We start from the raw sequence: 19,719 nt of genomic DNA, 5'->3' as shown, positions 1-19,719 counted from the left end.
TCAGCTTTGTACTATCTGGGTAAATGGTCTTTCTATTTATACATTAAGTGCAAAAGAAATAATGTAAGGGCCTTTTGTTTTATGGTGCAAATTTTTACACCTCTCCACTTTAGCCTCATTCCATCCCCCTTAAACTGTGTTCCGGTGTCGGCTAGGGTTCATTGATAAAATGAGGAATAGCAAATTCCTTTCAAATAAACCAGCTTGTTCACTATTGCCATTTTCCCTCTCCAAGACCATACCCAAGCAGGACCAAAGAGCCTCTTATTACCATGTATGAAAGGAGACTATTACTGGAAATTTATTTCGAATGATCATTGTCAGACAATAAATTAAACACTTGATAACCTAAAACACACACACATGCATTTGAGACAGCCTATACATAAAAATATAGAGGTGGGAGTTTGGGCTATTGCACTGGTGGGAGGTGTATCAAAAGCTCATTCATAAAGGTGAGTGGACTAAGCCACCTGCTTTCAAGGAGGTATCTTTGCTTCCTATCCTTTGGCCACGGAGAGAACAAGAAGCTGGGCAGTGCCTGTGCAAGTAGCATAACTAGGAGGTGTGGGTGTAAGTCTGATTTAAAGCATTGGGACTGAAAATTGAAGACTTCAGTGTAATCATTCCATACTTAGATGAGCTGAGAAGAGAGGGCACAGACCAATTTGCTTTCTCGCTTGAGGCTTGCTTGCAGGGGTACACACGTGGTTGGGGGCTGTAAATTGGCTTTTGCACTTGGGGTGAAGCATTCGTAGCAGCAGAATGTACGGATGTGAGGAACCAAGGGAAGCCCAGCAGGTTTTATTTGAGCCATCACACAATCTGCAGGGGAGCATTTCCACCCCTTTCTAACGTTGCCTAAATCCCATTGGGGGGAAAAAAGCCTTTCCCCTCACCCCACCCCACTTTAAGCAACAGATTGGAGTTGTACATAGTGTAGTATTTTGAAGAGAATGGACACCTAGCAAGGAGCAGAAAACATGCACCACAGTAGCTTCTTCCTATGCGTCCATTTCCTCCTGTGACACCACAAGAGTCTGCCATCACCTCCTCCTCTGCCTGGACTTTTGTCTTATGAACAAGAAGAACAGAGTCACACAATTCCAGAGTCCTGTGCACTGGGACTGAAGTTAACTTTGTCCTCTCCTCTTTGGTCTGCTATAGGATATAGAAAGTGAGCTTTCTGCTAGGCTTGTGCAAAAGGGAAGCAGCAGCAGATTCTTTCAGAGCATCCCCAGGGAGGGAGTTCCTTGTTTGACGGCCTCGACACTCTAGTGGTCAAGGGCAGCAGCTGGCTACCACATCTGAAACAACAAAACAGCTACGGATCCGGCCTACTTCCGGTTGCCTCCTCTCTGGAATACAGAGGAGGCTGCTTTTTAGGTGATGTGGTAGAAGAACAAACGCCCCACAGTGTACTAGATTTCTGCACGAAAGTCCCATTGAAATAAAAAACAATCGGTGGAATTGAAGTATAAAATTTTCTTTGAGCTGCGGCACAAGGAAAATAAGCAGTTCGGGAAATGAAAACGGGAATAGGATATTTAAAGGGGGGAGGGGAGGGGAAAAAGGGAGAAGTAGGCCGATGTTTATCAACTCTCAGAAATAAATGACTTAATTGCAAGTATTACTGAAAGCCTTTGTGCAGTTGACATTGATCAGGAGCAGGTTCCGGACTGAAGAAAAGAAGCACTCCTGTACACAGTGCTGGAGCCATGAGTGAGTGACGGGTGAAACTGAGTCCCCATGTTTAGGGAGCGGATATATTGAGGGCAAAGAAGGGCTGGTCTGAATCCTTATGACCCACTTCAGAGAATCACAGTGAGCACAGCTAACCCCTGATCAAGCCGTGCTTCCTGCCTTTTACACCCTGCAGTATACAAGTTTGGTGAAGTTCAGCCTTAGGGTAATAGACATATTGAACATGTTTCTTTCTTTGATTAGTAGCTTAGTGCACCTCCACCATGCCTGTTGATATGAACACTATGAAGTGGCAGAGTTATTGGGGAGACACAGGGCATCTGTCAGCGTCGCAGATCCTTTCTCCTATGCCCTTTTAAAATGTGGGTTTTTGGGGGGGGCGTTGTTGGATTGTTTTTATTTTGATGATGGATTTTGTGGCTTTATATTTTGATTCTATTCTGTAAACCACCTGAGGCCTGCAGGTATAGGGCGGTATATAAAATCAATAAATAAATCATCATCATCTGTGGATGATCTCACCACTACATGAAGCAGCAGCAATGGAAAAATATGTAATCTGCAAGCTCCTTTTAAAAGTATGCAACGTATTTTTTTTTAGAATTTTGAAGACACAAGAAAGAGCTGAGTAACAGTGGGGCTTTATGGTGTGTGTTTTTTAAAAAAAGGGGATCAGCTTCAGCATCCAGCCTGACAATGACTTCTAGAGAACGTGCTTACCAGCTGTGACGTTTTGTTCGTTCCAATAAAATTTCAAAATCCAACTGGATTTTGAAATTTTCGACTACTGAATTTTCTTCTACCAAATAGCCTTGAACCCGGTAGAGCATGAGACTCTTTAATCTGAGGGTTGTGGATTCGAGCCCCACATTGAGCCAGGTTCAATGCACTGCCAGGGGTTGAACGATTCTATGCCCTAGGAGTTTTCACTGCAGGATATTCCTTCACAGCACAGCTTCTACCAACACTACCATGTGGTCAGATATAGAAGAAAGTTCCTTGCTATTTTATCCAATTCAACCAACACACCCACACTGTCCTTCTGCCCCACATAATAAAATAGTGCCTCAATATTTGAAGTTGCAACATGCAAACCTCAGAGACAAATCTGTGGCCCTCCAGATGCTGGATTCTCACTGGCCCCAGCCAGCATGCCCAATGGTCAGGGGTGATGGGAGCCACACAGTCCCCCCCTTTACCCTACCTGATGCATGCCAGTGGATGCACCATGTTTGTGAATAAAGCTTTGTCCATGTTTCGGGGGGGTGGGGTAAGCATTCACCGTTAGGCTAGACACCCCAACGAAAGAAAGGTTAGGAGAAAAACCATCCTAAGAATATGGAAGCTAAACCCATCAAACTTAAAAAACACATCTTACTTGAGAAAGGCCCTGATTTGTGAAATTTTCTTCCACATGTCAGTAGTAGAAAGGACCAGGCTTAAAGTTGCTGGAGATCTTGGTGCAACTCTCCCCTCTATGGACAGAAGATAACTAAATGGTACAGCACAATACTCGGTCCATCTGTACCAAGTGTGGAAATGTTGGTCTTTGGACATGGAAACCACAATTTCCAACATCCCCTCGCAATGCAGCAACATCTGTACTGAGGTTCTCTGTGAATCTGCTCTTCCCTGCTCCTCTTGGAAAGGGGTGGTTCCATATTTGTCTGCACCCCACAGAAGGTAAACATCAAGAAATCCGAGAGCCAAAGAATCAATGTGAAGTTGCCTTTTTATTGTCAGGCATTTTACTCTGCCTACCCCTCCAAGAAATGGTCTTCCTCTCCATCTCTACTGGAGGGCTACTCTGATGCACCAAGGTATTGCTTAATTTTGCTGCTGCTTACGTGTAGCAGATCACAATATAGCTGATTAAAATGTTTCACTTCTAGACCAACTGCTTTTTTGAAAAACTGCATTTTTTCAGGGCACAGATTTCAGGTTGGGGGAGACCCTAGATGCTGGTGAAACCAATATTGGATCGGGCCGTGCAGTACCCAGGGAGAAGAGGCTACATAAGCTAGCTGAGCCTTGACCAAGTTGGCACTCTCCAGCTGTTGCTGAACTACAACTCCCATCATCCCCGACTATCGGCCACATTGGCTGGGGATGATGGGGAGTGCAGTCCAACATCTGGAGGGACCAGGTTTGCCAAGGCTGGTAGCTTATTCCTCTCTAGAACCACAGAGAGCGGTCCATATAAACAGGACACCCAAAATCCAAACCAGGGGTTAAGCAATTTTCCTTCCAATGCATGCTGGAAGGGCACTGTTTAGGCAAGTACCATATTTTTCGCCCTATAGGATGCACTTTTCCCCCTCCAAAAATGAAGGGGAAATGTGTGTGCATCCTATGGGGCGAATGCAGGCTTTCACTGAAGCCTGGAGAGTGAGAGGGGTCGGTGCGCACCAACCCCTCTCGCTCTCCAGGCTTCAGGAAGCTATCCGCAAGCCTTGCGAGCCTGGCGGGAGTTCCCGCAGGAACAGGAGTTCTTCGCGCAGGTGTCTGCGAGCCCGGTGGGAGTTGCCGCCGGGCTCGCAAGGCTTGCGGGCAGCAGCCTGCAGCCCGAAGCATGGGGCGCCCTCCGGAGGGCACCCTGTGCTTCGCGCAGGTATCCGCAAGCCTTGCGAGCCCGTGGGAACTCCCGCCGGGCTTGCAAGGCTTGCGGATAGCAGCCTGTTCAGGGGGCTGGGGGGGGGGAAATAAATTTTTTTTATTCATTCCCCCCCCCAAAAAAAAACGAGGTGCGTCCTATGGGCCAGTGCGCCCTATAGGGCAAAAAATACGGTAACTGAAAGTGCCAACCATGAGGAAATTCCACACTGAATATGGTGGATTCCAGCTCCACACCAACATTTCATAAACAAGTGTGTTTGTTACTCTTGGCCAAAACAGAAGCCATTTTCGATCTGATTATTTTTACACAGAGCTGCTTCGGTGGAATCCAAGAACGGCTTTGTGAGGTAATAGCCACCCCTTTCTCCTACTTCAAAACCACCCTGGGCCTCTTAATAAATAATAATAAGAAATAATAGCAGCAGCGACCAAAGACCAGGCACTTTGAGAAGCTGTGGCCTCAAACCCCACGCTGTAGGCCTCATATACGCACCAGGAACCAAGAGGAACATTGGCAACACAGTGAAGTCCCTCCTCCTGTCTCAAGGCGTGCGTCTCCCTCACTCTTCCCCACACACCAGAACGTGACGATTTCACAATTTCAAACGTTTTTATATATTATATATATACTTAAAAAAAATGAGGTAAGTCATCTTGCCACAAAAAGACATGCTGCAGCCGCCTCCCTCTCCCCACCCGAATATTCCAGCTGCAAGGGTAGCTATTATTGCTCTGTCTCTGGGTGGACTCTGATTGGCTGCTGGGTGGGCAGAGTACGTTATTGCCATGATCGGTGGCCAACGGGGCTGCCCGGCTTTCTGTCCTTGGGTCACCCCCGGGCGCAACCCACAGAGGCCGCCTCTAGCAAGTGGGAGAAGTGGTGATGGGGCTGGGCAGGTAAGGGAGGCTGCCGGCAGTGGAGTGCACAGCCACCGAGACCGGGAAACTGAAGACGAACTGGGAGGTGGGCGTGGAGGAGCTCTTCCCCCTTTCCCTCAGCGTCCCCGACGGGCTGGCGGCCTCGGCGGCGCACGACGTAGCCAGAACCTGGGACTCGAACTGGAGGAGCTGTCCCATGAAGCTGAAGTTGGGGGAGATGATACTCCGGCGTTGCTTGACAAACTCAAAGGCTTCCTCGAGCTTCACCCGCTTCTTCATGATCAGGTAGGCCAGGCAGATGGTCGCCGATCGGGAAATGCCAGCTTGGCAGTGCACTAGGACGCGGCCGTGACAGGCCTTCACGGAGTCTGGGGGGAGCAAAGCAGAAAGGTCAGAATAGGGAGGAAGCAATGTCAACAGGCAAGAATCCTTCGACAGCCAGGACTGTGCAAGGATATACAGTGGTACCTCGGGTTTCATACGCTTCAGGTTACAGACTCCGCTAACCCAGAAATAGTGTTTCAGGTTAAGAACTTTGCTTCAAGATGAGAACAGAAATCGTGCTCCGGTGGCGCAGCGGCAGCCTGAGGCCCCATTAGCTAAAGTGGTGCTTCAGGTTAAGAACAGACCTCCGGAACAAATTAAATGCTTAACCCGAGGTACCACTGTATAAGTTTTTAACATATTACAGTGGCACCTCGGGTTACATACGCTTCAGGTTACATACGCTTCAGGTTACAGACTCCGCTAACCCAGAAATATTACCTCAGGTTAAGAACTTTGCTTCAGGATGAGAACAGAAATCGTGCTCCGGTGGCGCAGCAGCAGCGGGAGGCCCCATTAGCTAAAGTGGTGCTTCAGGTTAAGTACAGACCTCCGAAACGAATTCAGTACTTAACCTGAGGTACCACTGTAATTATCATTCATACAACAAAACTTCTCATCTTATACAATGTTTTCTTTGGACTTCCGTCAACACCTCTGATGATTTTCCGTTCTTATCACTTCTTATGCATTTCTTAATTTCGTATTACCTTTAATTATCTTTAACCAATAATTCTCCTCATTGTCTTTTTTTGCAATATTTCAAATAATTCACCTTACTAAACTTCTTGCAAACCTACTAGCGTAATCTGTTCATCACAATTATTTTTCAAATAGTCTGTAAATTTACTCTAGTTTACTCTAGTAGCTAGAGACCTGAACATTTGCTCCACCGTTTGGAGCTGGACCCACAAGCTTCGGTTCTGAAGCCTGTGTCCCACTATCTCTGCCTCAACCACCCAACCTGCCAAGATGAACGTACCTATGTATTCAATCGCTTCCATGAACCAGGAACTGATGTCGGTTTTGTGGTTGTCTTCCACTGGGATGCATTTGTATTGAAAATGTCCTTCAAAGTGGTTTGGGCAGTCCGAGGAAACATTCAACAAGGCGGTGATCCTCAAGGCGTCCAGCATGTCTCTCCGGGCGGCGTGATGTGCGCTGCCAAGGAAGAGGAACGGAAGGATTTCCACGGGGCCACCCTGCTCTCCGGAAGGGGAAGCAAGAAAGGAGAAAAGAGAGGGATCACTATGACTGAGAGAGGGAGAAGCCCCAACAGGAAAAGGAACAGGCAGAGATGCGTGATGCTCACAGAATTCATGAGCTCCACAAAACACATCTGGCGAATGCCAGTGACATTACTGGACTCAAAACAGGGACAAATAAGCAGTTCTCTAGTGATTCTCAATCGTCGCCAGAGATTCACAATAGCATTACGTTTGAAGCTTTCTGATCTTAAAGCTGTGGGACCCCAGCTTTCCCCCCTCAAACCTGTGGAGGGCCTGGTTTGAAATGGAGTTGGCTATACCATGTGGTGTTATATATTCTGTAGGCTTACGGTGACTGAGCAAAAACACAAAACAAAAAGGGTGCAGCAGGAATATCACTCTGAATTGCATTTAGTGATGCAATTTAGCTTGCTGAGTAATGGTGAGCGCACAATTTCTAATCAGGTCTTGGGCATCTGTCTCTCTTGAGAGCATTATGCCGCTATCCCAAACAAGACTCTGTGTCACTTGCTGACAGCACGCCTGCAGCAAGGTTAACTGGCTTTAGAGTCACTTAATAATAGTTTTGCCAAGCTGTCCATTCTGAAACTTTTTAACATTGCTCTTCATTGAAAATCTGAACTCTCCTAATAAAACCTAGCCCTTTTGATTCATGCAACTACACTTGCAGGTTCTTTGTTCATTTCCACAAAATTTTAGTTCCGGAAGGCCTGGGAGATTCCACTCCAAAGATCTCCAGATGTTGTGAACTGCATTTTCCATCATCTGTCCTTGACGACTGGGGGTGCTGGCTGGAGCTGATGAGAGGTGTAACCTACAATATCTGGAGGGTGTTGGCTAGGCTATCCCTGCTCTACTCCTAAGCAAAGGAAGGCCACCAAGTTCAAATCCCTACACCATGCACTCTTGAATTACGACTGTGTGTCAGCCAGCATGACAGTAACACCCACACGAGAAATAACAATCTCTATTGACTGTCTCCCACGTTAGTCACCCTCGGGAGCTAGAAATTAATGGACATGACTAACTTAGGCTCCCTAATTATAGTAGGTCTACGCCAAGCATAACTTGGTTGGGTGGATGCAACCTTATGGCTCCATGGCTAGACTAGAAGCCACTGCATCCAAACAGTGTACCAAAACATCTTCATTGTTCAGCAGACAACAATAGGTGTACACCTTCTCCCAGCAAGGGAGATCTATATACAAAAGAAGGTTCCTGGACATTCTCCTTGCTGGATTGAAAGACACATGGCCAGATGCACATCTGCATTACTTGGACACCACCACATTAGAGTGGCATCTTTTTACAAAGTAAGAATGGGGAGAACTAGTACAGCCACACACAACGTATAGTCGGGAACTGCTTGCTGGTTTCTCACTGGCATCCAACTGGCCACTGTGAGAACCGGGGGCTGGACTGCATGGGCCTGATCCATGTTCTTATACTATCCAAATTAGTAAGGTAAAGGGACCCCTGACCATTAGGTCCAGTCGTGACCGACTCTGGGGTTGCGGCGCTCATCTCGCTTTATTGGCCAAGGGAGCCGGCGTTTGTCTGCAGACAGCTTCCTGGTCATGTGGCCCACCATGACTAAGCCGTTTCTGGCGAACCAGAGCAGCGCATGCAAACACTGTTTACCTTCCCGCCGGAGCGGTACCTATTTATCTACTTGCACTTTGACATGCTTTTGAACTGCTAGGTTGGCAGGAGCAGGGACCAAACAACGGGAGCTCACCCTGTTGCGGGGATTCGAACCGCCGACCTTCTGATCGGCAAGTCCTAGGCTCTGGTTTAACCCACAGCGCCACCCGCGTCCCCACTATCCAAATTAGGCCAGGCCATTTCGCCACTTCTAAAATACTCCGATGGAGAACAGATTCTCCAGGGCTCGGGGATCCTGTTCAAAGTGCAAAACCAGACCTCTGTTGTTTTAAGGACAGACAGGTTGTCTTTGATTCTTACGGATAATACACCAACCAGGAGACTGAATTCATATTGCCAATTCAGACAAGGGTCTCTGACAAGAACGAGGGTTTAAACGGATATAAGCCCCGGAAAGCCAACCTGATCGTGTTGCGGTGTCCCACAGGAGCTGCAGCTGTGCTCAAGGAACTCTGCGGTCGCCACAACGGACGCAGCAGTCGGAGATTTTGTCTTTGCACAGAATTCCGGATATTCCGAGTGAAACCTCTCATAGCCGCCTGAAAGATAAGCAGCATCACAGTGTTAAGAGTGCTGGACCTGGGAGATCAGGGTTCAAACCCCCAATCGGTCGTGAAGCTCATTGGGTGACCTTGCGCCAATCGCAGCCTCTTAACCTTCCTCGCAGGGTCGTTGTAGGGCTTAACTGAGGAGGTGGGTGAACCATGTACTTCCTATAAATGCAATAAATAACCTCTTCTGCTTACCTGCTTCAGATGGAGATGCCAGAGATCTCCATGCGCTTGCAATGGGACCCATGGCAGTCGCAAAACGCGCCTGGCACCTGGCTAATTTCTAACACTGAATCCAACGTTGCATTTTCAAATATTGTCCAAGCTCTATTTACTACGGATGACTTCACAGTTTCCCACCGACCAGGCTGCTTATCGCTGAGGTCTCGAACGCTATCCATCTTTTAACAAAAAGTGCTGTTTTCTCCACATCCACAGGTCACCTGCTGAGAGGCCCACAAATCCAGCTGCCAGGTGGCCAACAGCTCCTCTCTCCCCTCTGGGGACTGATCCTGCTGCATTCAAAGGGCTTGGCCCCAGAGGCAAAGCAACCTGCTCCGGTACCTGGAGCGGCACTCATCCCAGGGGGCGTGGTGCGCTGCCCGGTGGGTGCATGGTGAACAGCGCGTGCCCCGGGGTGCCGCTGATCGGGGGTCGGCATTTTGTCCCTCCCCCTTTTGGAATGGCACATGGAGCGGCCCAGTCCGCCCCCTTGGAACGCCACTGCTTGGCTCAACACATGGCGTTTTACTGCAAACGGGAAGTTAACTTGGGGCGGGAGGAATTTGTGCGCTGGGTGTCTTCTCCAGCACATGCAGAGAGCACAGGAAGACCTTGAAAGCACAGGAAGACCTTGCTTTGGATTTGAAGAAGAGAAAAAAGCAGTGATAGCCCCTCGTGTCACTCCTGCTTGTCCCCAAATGAACTGACTATAGAATGATCTGATCCACTGGGTCTTCTGCTTTGTTCGTTGGTTGAACTTTATGAGTTACTTCTGTTGAAATTTACAATTTGATACTATGAATCGTATATCTTATTTATCCAAGAACACAGCCGGTTACGTCTCATGTGTTTATGGAGTATGCTTTACGTGACCATAGGTTTGTTGGTTGTTGCTTTGTCCCCAAAGCCCTGCATGAATTTGGTCTCAGTTCTATGGTGCATGCAAGATCTTAATAGCCGCTGTGGAACGTATTAATCTGTTCAGCAGTCATTGGCACTCATAATAGCTCTGGTAAGGACCACATCACAGTGATCTTTAGCTTGGACAACGACATAGTCTAAAAGGTGCCCGTGGTTCGACTATGTTTTATTTTATTTTTTGTCGAAAGAGTGTGTTGGTAATACAGTGGTACCTCGGGTTACAGGTGCTTCAGGTTACAGACGCTTCAGGTTACAGACTCCGCTAGCCCAGAAATAGTGCCTCGTGTTAAGAATTTTGCTTCAGGATGAGAACAGAAATTGCGCAGCGGCAGCAGGAGGCCCCATTAGCTAAAGTGGTGCTTCAGGTTAAGAACAGTTTCAGGTTAAGAACGGACCTCCGGAACAAATTAAGTACTTAACCTGAGGTACCACTCTATAGTCAAAAGTAAAATTCCGTTCTGGTTGCTGTTGCTAATTCCTTCTTTCCCAATCGGCTACGTGTGATTGCCAAAGAAGAAGAAGAAGCATGCAAGAGAACTTGGGAGGAGGGAGGCCACTGTCTCACTCACCCATTTTCAGAGTTCTCTACAGCTGCCAGAGGACTTGAGGAAGGCGATGGGGCTCAATGACAAGCACAAAAGCTGGCTGGCTAGCATGCCAACTCTCCATCTGTCAATCCGAACCTTTTTAGCACACTCACAAACCTAGCCTTCGGGCAAAAATGCTCACATTCCTTGATTAGTATCACCCCTGGATATTTTTGGAGCAGGGGCAGAAGTCCCACTTCGATCACAGTGCAAGACAGTCACGATATGTGACTTCATAAGCTCATCAGCCCAGTATCACAAGAGCTGCATAGCATGATTGATGGAGTGCTGTGGAATCTCTCTATTCTTGCCATATCAAACAGGTACAAACACTGCACTTATCAGGGTCCTATCTGGCTGGTCTGCTGCATTCAGCTGACTCACAAACCACACGAGGCCCTTTCAAGTATCTACACTTTTTCCTTCAGGGACTTCCCTTTTGCTCGTTCATTTCTATATGTTCTGAAGTTTTATTTATTTTTAATAGGCATTTAAAATTTTCATTCTGTAAACTGCTTTAAGCTTCGTTGTTGAAAACAAATATTGCATGCACACACACACACACACACACACACATTCCCTATCCTAATTTGGGGGTTCCCAAATCATTGTTTGAAGTCTCTCCCCCCCCTTAAAAACATTGAGGTCCCATTCAAAAGATGTCCTGGTCTCCCTTGTTCCAACACACCTCCCACTATTGGTGTGGAGGGTTGGGGAACTGGACCTAACCAACACACTCCAAAGAATCCTGCAAATTCCATTCAACAAGAACCAATGATGCCTATATTCAGAACAAAATGCTTGTTTAACCTGGAGGTAGGCTGTATGAATTGTGTGTTGCTTTGTAACGATTTGTTGGGTCTCTGGACCGTAATAAAGATTGTTGTTTCTTTCTTTCCATTCAACACTTCCACCTTTCTTGCAGCCCTTGGCCCTCAATACTTCTACCATAGAAATGTCTTCTTCCAGTCTGTCTCCACATTTCATGCATTCCTCTTTTACCAAGCCCTCAACATCCTTCGTTCCCACAAAGATCAGAAACTTTGTTCTGGGAAAACCGCTCACCTTCCCAAGGGGCCGGAGTTGCAGACTGGCCACGAGCAGTCCCCATGTACAGCGGGGGGCGTGGCGATGCCGCCCATATCACACCCCACAGCCGACCAATCGGGTTGACCGTGGGGCGTGGCTTACCGGACTTAAATGTCCACAAGGCTCCTGCATCGGATCTCCCACCCTCCCACCCTATTTTCATGCGTTCGCCATCTTGGCCTTGCTATGGACTACGGTTGGTCGCCTGTTGAGGGGGCCCAGTAGGAATTTTCCCACTTGACAAATTGGCACCAGCCATGTGGTTTTCGCCTGCCTTGTAGCAATCGTCACAACTTTGTAAGGTTTGGCGGTTAAAGGTAAAGGGACCCCTGACCATTAGGTCCAGTCGTGACCGACTCTGGGGTTGTGACACTCATCTCGCTTTATTGGCTGAGGGAGCCGGCGTGCAGCTTCCGGGTCATGTGGCCAGCATGACTAAGCCGCTTCTGGTGAACCAGAGCAGCACACGGAAACGCCTTTTACCTTCCCGCCAGAGTGGTACCTATTTATCTACTTGCACTTTGAGTGCTTTCGAACTGCTACGTTGGCAGGAGCAGGGACTGAGCAACGGGAGCTCACCCCGTTATGGGGATTCGAACCGCTGACCTTCTGATCAGCAAGTCCTAGGCTCTGTGGTTTAACCCACAGTGCCACCCACGTCAACCGCGTTTGGCGGTTAGGCATTGGTAAACCTGGTTGATGGGAGGGGAGGTTGTGGCCTTCACTTGCTGCTCCTCTTTAAGGGTATTTCCTTAAAGGGATCCGGGGTGTGGGTCCTGTCTGAAGCCCGGGTATGGGCTAGGGCCATGCCACGACCCCATCGGGGAACCTGTGGGAGCTCGCAGTTGATGTACATCAACAGGGCTCCCCCTACTGATGGTTGACCCTTAGGAGACTACCTGCATGATGGGCGGGAGTCAGATATAGCCAGTTCAGTTCCAGTGCCTAAGCCAATACCACTCACATCTGTAACCAATAAACCTGTGGCCTTATTTATCCCATTAACCCAAAATATTGGTGCCTGTATGTTTCATTATCAAAGACATGGGGTGGTGCTCAGGGCCTCGCCATGCAAAACCTAACCATCAATTTCTTGCTTGGCATTCTGCATGCAAATGAGTGCACTCAGTACTTGGGTTACATGAACCTTTCTGTGTAGAGAACAGCAATCCAGTGGTCTCATGACTCTCATGGACACATGATTCTCCAAAGGTAGTATTATCCTAAACCACATACCAACAAAGGGAGGTTTGACAGCAGCCAAAAGACTGATATTGATTCATTGGAGATAATACTATGGCCTCCTTTGATCAACTGATAGAAGATACGATAACTCTCTCAACATACGAACAAGACTGCTTTTAGATGCAGATTGTGTATGGATAAATATAATGATATTTGGAATGCATTTATAAAAATTAGCATGACTTGTTAATAATTTTACATTCCTTGGAATAGTCCTACTACTAATATACCCATTTATTGTATTGTTATCAGCTGCAAGCACTTTTTTCTTTTTTGTTTTTCCCCTTCATTTTATTTGTCCACTGAATTTTTAAATTAAATAAAAATTTTGGGGCAGGGAGGGATGATTCTCCAAGGGTGATCTAACTAGGTACCAAACATACAAAGGATTGCATGACTGCAAACAGAAGTACTTTGTGTGACTGTTGAACTGGCTAACCAACTAACAAACAAAATGCACCAGCCTGAGTAAGGAAGATTTATTCAGTAAGATGTTCAAGAGACTCTAAAGGTAAAGGGACCCCTGACCATTAGGTCCAGTCGTGGCCAACTCTGGGGTTGCGGCGCTCAACTCGCTTTATTGGCCGAGGGAGCCAGCATACAGCTTCCGGGTCATGTGGCCAGCATGACTAAGCTGCTTCTGACGAAGCAGAGCAGCATACGGAAATGTCGTTTACCTTCCCGCTGGAGCGGTACCTATTTATCTACTTGCACTTTGATGTGCTTTCGAACTGCTAGGTTGGCAGGAGCAGGGACCGAGCAACGGGAGCTCACCCCGTTGCGGGGATTTGAACCGCCGACCTTCTGATCGGCAAGTCCTAGGCTCTGTGGTTTAACCCACAGCACCACCCGCGTCCCTTAACAAGAGACTCTATTTGCTCCATTTACTACTCTCCAATTAAAAAAAAAAAGCCCTTTAACTTGGGCAGATATAAACAGGGTTGTGTGTACTGCTGTATACTTAAAGATCAAATTCTGTACCCAGGCAAGCTGAACCAATTTCAGTGTCCTGAATAAATTATGTGAACTGTGCAAATTTGAACATTACTGTATTTCCAATGCTGTTAGTCCCAGCCCACAAGATGCAAAGTTTCTGAAGAAACCACTCAAACTCTTATTCATGCACCTCTCTAGTTTCCAAGATTTTAAACTGGGTGGCAACCATATATTTTTTTAAAAAATAATCTCAGTTGATTCTTGGTTTATTCTTAGCTTCAAAATGTACGACAGCATTTAAGATTGGGACCTGTCACTAGAGCATCATTGCCAAACTACAGATAATGATAGCTGAACAAGCTGAAATACATTCCTTGTGATGTGTATCAAATTTTTTAAGACTCATTTAATTATCTGCTTCGGTTGAGAGAACACTCAGTTTAAACTTTATACCGCTGTGAAGCATGAATAGTGCGGGGGCAGGCCTCTGTGTGCTGCTGTTAATATAAATTACTCTGAAATATTTGGGGATTTTCAAACCACTCTGCCCTTGATCTATCCCAGATCTGGCCTTATCAACACCCAAAACGTTTTAATTGCACTTGCGTACGACTGTTGCAATCACAAGCGTTTCCATTATTTTTCACCCATTCATGGTGGTGTCACAATTTTCCAGCAATCTCCGGCACATGGTGCACTCTGTAAGACTTTGTTTCCTATTGAGTCAAAGGAAAGAAAGGAAGGCATTCCATGGAGCTTCAGAGCAACAGCCCCTCAGCTGATTCACGGGTTAAGTGACAAATCCATCGCCCTAAGACACCAAAACTTAAACAGCGATCTGGATGATCACCCGAGATTTGCACACTGGTCACTTGGCTGATCAAATATTGTCCACTGATTATTACTTGACGGTCAAATATCCAAAGGAGCCATCATGCTTGAAAAATTAATCTCCGCACAAATGCCTTTCAAAGCTGACTTTTGTTTGTCTCTGTATAATACAACTTATTTCTATTTCTACCTCTTTCCCTACTTCTGTAACTCTAGTCTGACCGTAATTTTTAAGCATAAAAGCAAAAGGCAAACTGAATAAGCGAATCATTCACAGAAACAGCCGCTAACATGGCTAAAAATTGTGATAATTCATTGTATTTGTTGGAATATGGTTTATTGTTACTTGCCGTAACAGGCAAGTTTGTTTTTGCACTTAAATATATACGATATCTTTATTGTCATTGTCCCATGCAGAACAATGAAACTGAAAAACTACATAAAACATTCAAACCCCCCTAAAAACTCTGAAACCCCATTTTAAAATACACTATACTATAGAGACCCCTTATGCTGCATTTAGAACCAGAATTGCATTTGCGTAGAAACTGTTTCTCAGGCGGCTAGTCCTGGCCTTTATAACCCTGTACCTTCTTCCAGAAGGCAGAAGCTGAAAGAGATCATTTCCGGGGTGCGTACTATCCTGCGCTATCTCTGCCGCTTTCTTATGGCACCTGGCAGCATAGATTTGATCTAAGGTGGGAAGAGTGCACCCAATTATTCTCTCCGCAGTCTTTACAACCCTGGACAGCATTGTTTTTTTTGCCTCTGTACCAAACCAATTGGGGTTGCCAATGGGGAATCTGTGAACATAAGGGCAGCTTTAAAGTCTCCCACCAGCAAAGTCTCAGAGCCCCCCCCTCCCCACTTGGTGATAGGTGGTTATCTCTTTCTCCTTTGAAAAGTACATAGAGCTGAAAGAGGAAGTGAGAATAGTGGCCTTCTTTCCCACTTCCTCTCTCTGTTCTTCCTGCTTTTCAAGACTCAGATTAAGCTACCAGATCAGATATTTACCAAGATCGCTTGGAATTGTAAAGAAAGAAAAGTTATGTGTGTGAGCATGAGTTTTCCGGGAGAGGAGGGGAGGTGATAACAGAGGGAAGGAGAGAGTGGTGCCCACAGCACTCACTCAAAATCCAACTGTGTCCTTGAGCCCAATTGAAATTGCAAAGGATCTTTTGTTATTTTGTTTGACCCAATCTTTCGGAGCAGTCAATTACCCAATCTAGGACCACCTCTAGCCCCCAGTATACACTGAGGCAGTCCCCAACACAGCAATTAAAACAACTGGAGGAAAACGCTAGGTTTGTTTGGTTTTACCACGTGCTAAAGCAGGAAGCCCACTAATCATTTTTAAATGCTAAAATATAAAACAGAACAGCAGCTTGCCTCTTCAGCAGTAAAAGCTGATGCAGTGAAAGCCCCGAAAGAAACCAATAATCTGGATATATGGCATCATAGTTTTAAATCGGAATCTTCTTTTTCATGTATTTTTTATTCATTTTCAAATTATTATGGAACCACAGAGACAGGTAAACAAGAGCAAAAGTTCAATAACGTCTCCAACTAAAAGCATTGCATACCAAACCTAAACATATTAAATAGCAACACTCAATCGAAAATCATGACAACCATATTTCTCTAGATGTCACGTGGCGAGACACATGTAAATCTAAAACGAAACTATATGAAATAAAATCCCACCATACTGAATAGAAATTATGTGGCTCTCCCTGTCCCACAGACCTGTAACTTACGTGCTATGTTTTCTGCAACAACTAAATTCCAGAAATATTTAGACCAGGCATAGGCAAACTCGGGGCCTCCAGATGTTTTGAGACTACAACTCCCATCATCCCTAGCCAGCAGGACCAGTGGTCAGGGATGATGGGAATTGTAGTTCCAAAACATCTGGAGGGCCGGAGTTTGCCTATGCCTGATTTAGACCATAAGGATGTAGTCAGAATTTTCAAGCATCATGGGGTATAGGCGAAAAGGAAGAAGATATGTACTGCTTGTTCTTCGCAGACTGCCAGAGCAGCAATGTTCAGCACAATCTTTGCAAACCACTGGCTTAAGATCACAACCAGGTATTTGTTTATTTCTGAGCCAACCTCAATCTCAAAAGTGACTTGAAACACAGAGAGAGACCATAGCTCATACCTTTCCAGGAAATACCTGGGCCCAAGGTTGGTCAAAAGGCAACAATATTTGGCTGAATGGACCACACTGTATCTGACAGAACAGATCAGGGATAGGCACAAGGAGGCCAGATCACCAGCCCTCCAGCATAGCTCCTGCCTGCAAATCCATCTTCGTCCCCAAAGCATGTCGCATGTGAGTAAGCAGCAGAGGTCCCTAAGGCAGGACGCACAGGCAACTGGGAGGGAGCAGCTGAGATGCCCCAGGGGGAGAAGATGAGCTGGTCCCTCTGCTGTAGGAAGAGGAGGCAAAAGACTCATCAGCCAAAGACAGCCTAGGCTAGCTATGGATGCTTCTCAGCCCTTGCGGAATTCAAAACACGGCCTCCATTAAAAGGTTAGGCCCTGACCAGGGTTATAAACGCAGCTTTGCACGTTTGCAAAATAAGAAAAATCCTCCACTAGCTTGCAATGCTTCCTCTACATCGTTCTCAGGAGCTGGTGCCATTTTTCTACAGAAACTGGTGCAAATATCCTTCCAGGGCACATGAATACATATACCCAGGCATGGCCTCAAGGCTGTGTGTTGCTTTGTTCCTTTTTTTTTTTTATCCTTGAGGATGCATTCCTAAGTCCAGAGAAGGGAGAGGCTGTTCCTGGGACAATAAACCAGGATCTTTCCACCCACCCAGAGCTTTTGCAGTTCAAAAGGTCACCAGCAGCCTTCATGCACACACACACACACACAGACACAAAAAGCCCAGATGACAGGTCAGATGGGCAGGAAACAATCTCCGGACACAATTCAGTCTACTGTTTCCAGAGACCACACCAGGAGGGACCATGAAGGAGACTCCCGCTACCGGAATCCCTGGCTGGGACGGATGTGAAGGAGGTTGCAAGAGGGTGATAAAAACTCCCTCTTTTTTCTGAGTATTGCATAGTATTTAAGAACCACATCTGAGGGAGGGAGGAATGGGTGCGAAACCTCACGGTGACGGAACCTGCGCCACTAATGCATGGCACACGCAGAGTGCACGGCGCTGCACACAAAGGACAGAATCAAGGCTGTCTCTTGCCGAAAGAAATCTCTTCCTACTAGGTGGAGCTGCCTGCATGGGGAAGGGATCGCCCGCGCAGTTTGGCGGCGAGGGTTGGGGAGCCAATCTGAGCCCTACCTCCAATGACTTAACGAAAGAGTGTTGTTCCCGGGGTTCAAGCCAGGTCGGGAAGCTCCCACTCTCAGGGCTTGAAATGGGAGTCGCATGTGGTGGGAGACACGCATTGCCCTAAGAGGCGCTCTTGCTGGGCAACACGGGTGTCAGAGAGAAGTGCGCAGGCACGATTCACAGAATGGTAGCGTTGGAAGGGACCCCAAGGGTCATCTAGTCCAACCCCCTGCAATGCAGGAATCCTGCTCACAGCCACCCCTGGGTGGTCTCGAACCACCAACCTTCTGGTTAACAGCAGTGACCCATTCTTGCGTGCTCTCGGCTGGGTCTGCGCAACTCCTTCTCCCCGGAGGTCTTGGGCCACCCCTGCTCACCTTTCATTTTTTCCCCCAAAATGTTTTTATTGGTTTTCACAACATTATAAACAAACAAACACATAAGACAAAAAATAAATAAATCATATCCTTATTGAAAATTACACTTATTAACATTGTTAAGTGACTTCCTCGCTTCCCCTTGGTTGGATTTCACTGCATATCCTTTTAACGGTTTTCCAAACCACAGTTCTTGTAAAATTTAAACATTAACATCCTTAGATCTTCACATTATGAAATTAAACCTATTAATTCACCACTTAACATAAATAAAACCCTCAGCCAATTAAGGAAGGTGCCCGCTCACCTTTCAGCAGGCAGATGTCGGCGTGCTGCGCGTCCCGGCGCAGCGCCCGCACCACCAGCGCCACGGTGCTGTCCTCCCGCAGCGCGTCCGCCCGCCCGCTGCGCTCGTCGTACACCACCACGGCCGAGTAGAGCCCCGAGCGGAGGCGGGCGCGCGCCTCGTCGTCGGCCGGCAGGATCTGCTCCAGGCTGACGGAGCCCTTGGCCCTGCGCCGGACGATGGTGTTGCAGCGCACGTTGAGCGCGCCGCGGATGTGGCCCGCGCTGTGCGCCAGGAAAGGCCTGCAGTCCAAGAGGAGGCACTTGCCGCCCTGGCCGGAGCCCCCGCCGAGCAGGAGGCGCTGCAGCCCCACGCACTCCATCTCGCGCAGCTCCGCCATGGCCGCCGCCGCCGCGCAACCTCCCTCCCTCTCCCTCCTGCTGCGGGACACGGGCCTTAGCGCGCTCCTCTTGCGCGCAGCCCTAGCGCGGCCGCGGAGAAGGAAGCGCAGCTGCTGCTGCTGCTGCTGCTGCTGCCGCTGGTGGCGACGGCGGTGCTGGCCGCGCGCCCTCCGGAGCGCGTGGGAGGGTCGCTTTTACTACCTCGCCCCGCCCTCCCGGCTCGGCTTTCCCTCTCCCCGCCGCCGGGCCCCATTCTTGCCTCCGCTCGCCTTGAATGGAACGCGCGACGTCACAATGGGAGGAATCGAACGCGGCCCCGGCGCTTGTGCGCGCGTTCCATTCATAATAATAATACAGGAGGAGGAGGGGCGGGAGGGAAAGGAAGGAGGCGCGTTCTACTGGCGGCGGCCCCAGGCTTTGTGAATGGGAAGCCGAGCGCGGAGGGGCGGCGGAAAAAGGGAACACCCAAGCAACTGAAGGGGCCGCTTCCTGGCTTTCTCTGTCATTCTGGCACTTGGTTCGTTCGTTTGTTTGCTGCTGCGTCAA

General features: G+C 47.7%; 1 protein-coding gene across 1 annotated transcript; it reads right to left on the bottom strand.

The window, feature by feature from the left end:
* Positions 1–4,911: 4,911 nt before the first annotated feature.
* On the bottom strand, positions 4,912–19,456 carry DUSP4 (dual specificity phosphatase 4). Its single transcript, XM_080986930.1, has 4 exons — positions 18,794–19,456; positions 8,820–8,956; positions 6,506–6,725; positions 4,912–5,567 (listed from the first exon to the last, which is right to left on the bottom strand). Exons 1-4 carry the CDS (start codon positions 19,170–19,172, stop codon positions 5,182–5,184), a joined length of 1,122 nt encoding a protein of 373 aa, XP_080843056.1. The 5' UTR covers positions 19,173–19,456; the 3' UTR covers positions 4,912–5,181.
* Positions 19,457–19,719: the final 263 nt, after the last annotated feature.

This window comes from Podarcis pityusensis (assembly GCF_964106645.2).
Source record: "Podarcis pityusensis genome assembly, chromosome: 17".
Lineage (NCBI taxonomy): Eukaryota > Metazoa > Chordata > Lepidosauria > Squamata > Lacertidae > Podarcis > Podarcis pityusensis.
This window is presented reverse-complemented; position numbering and strand designations above follow the sequence as displayed.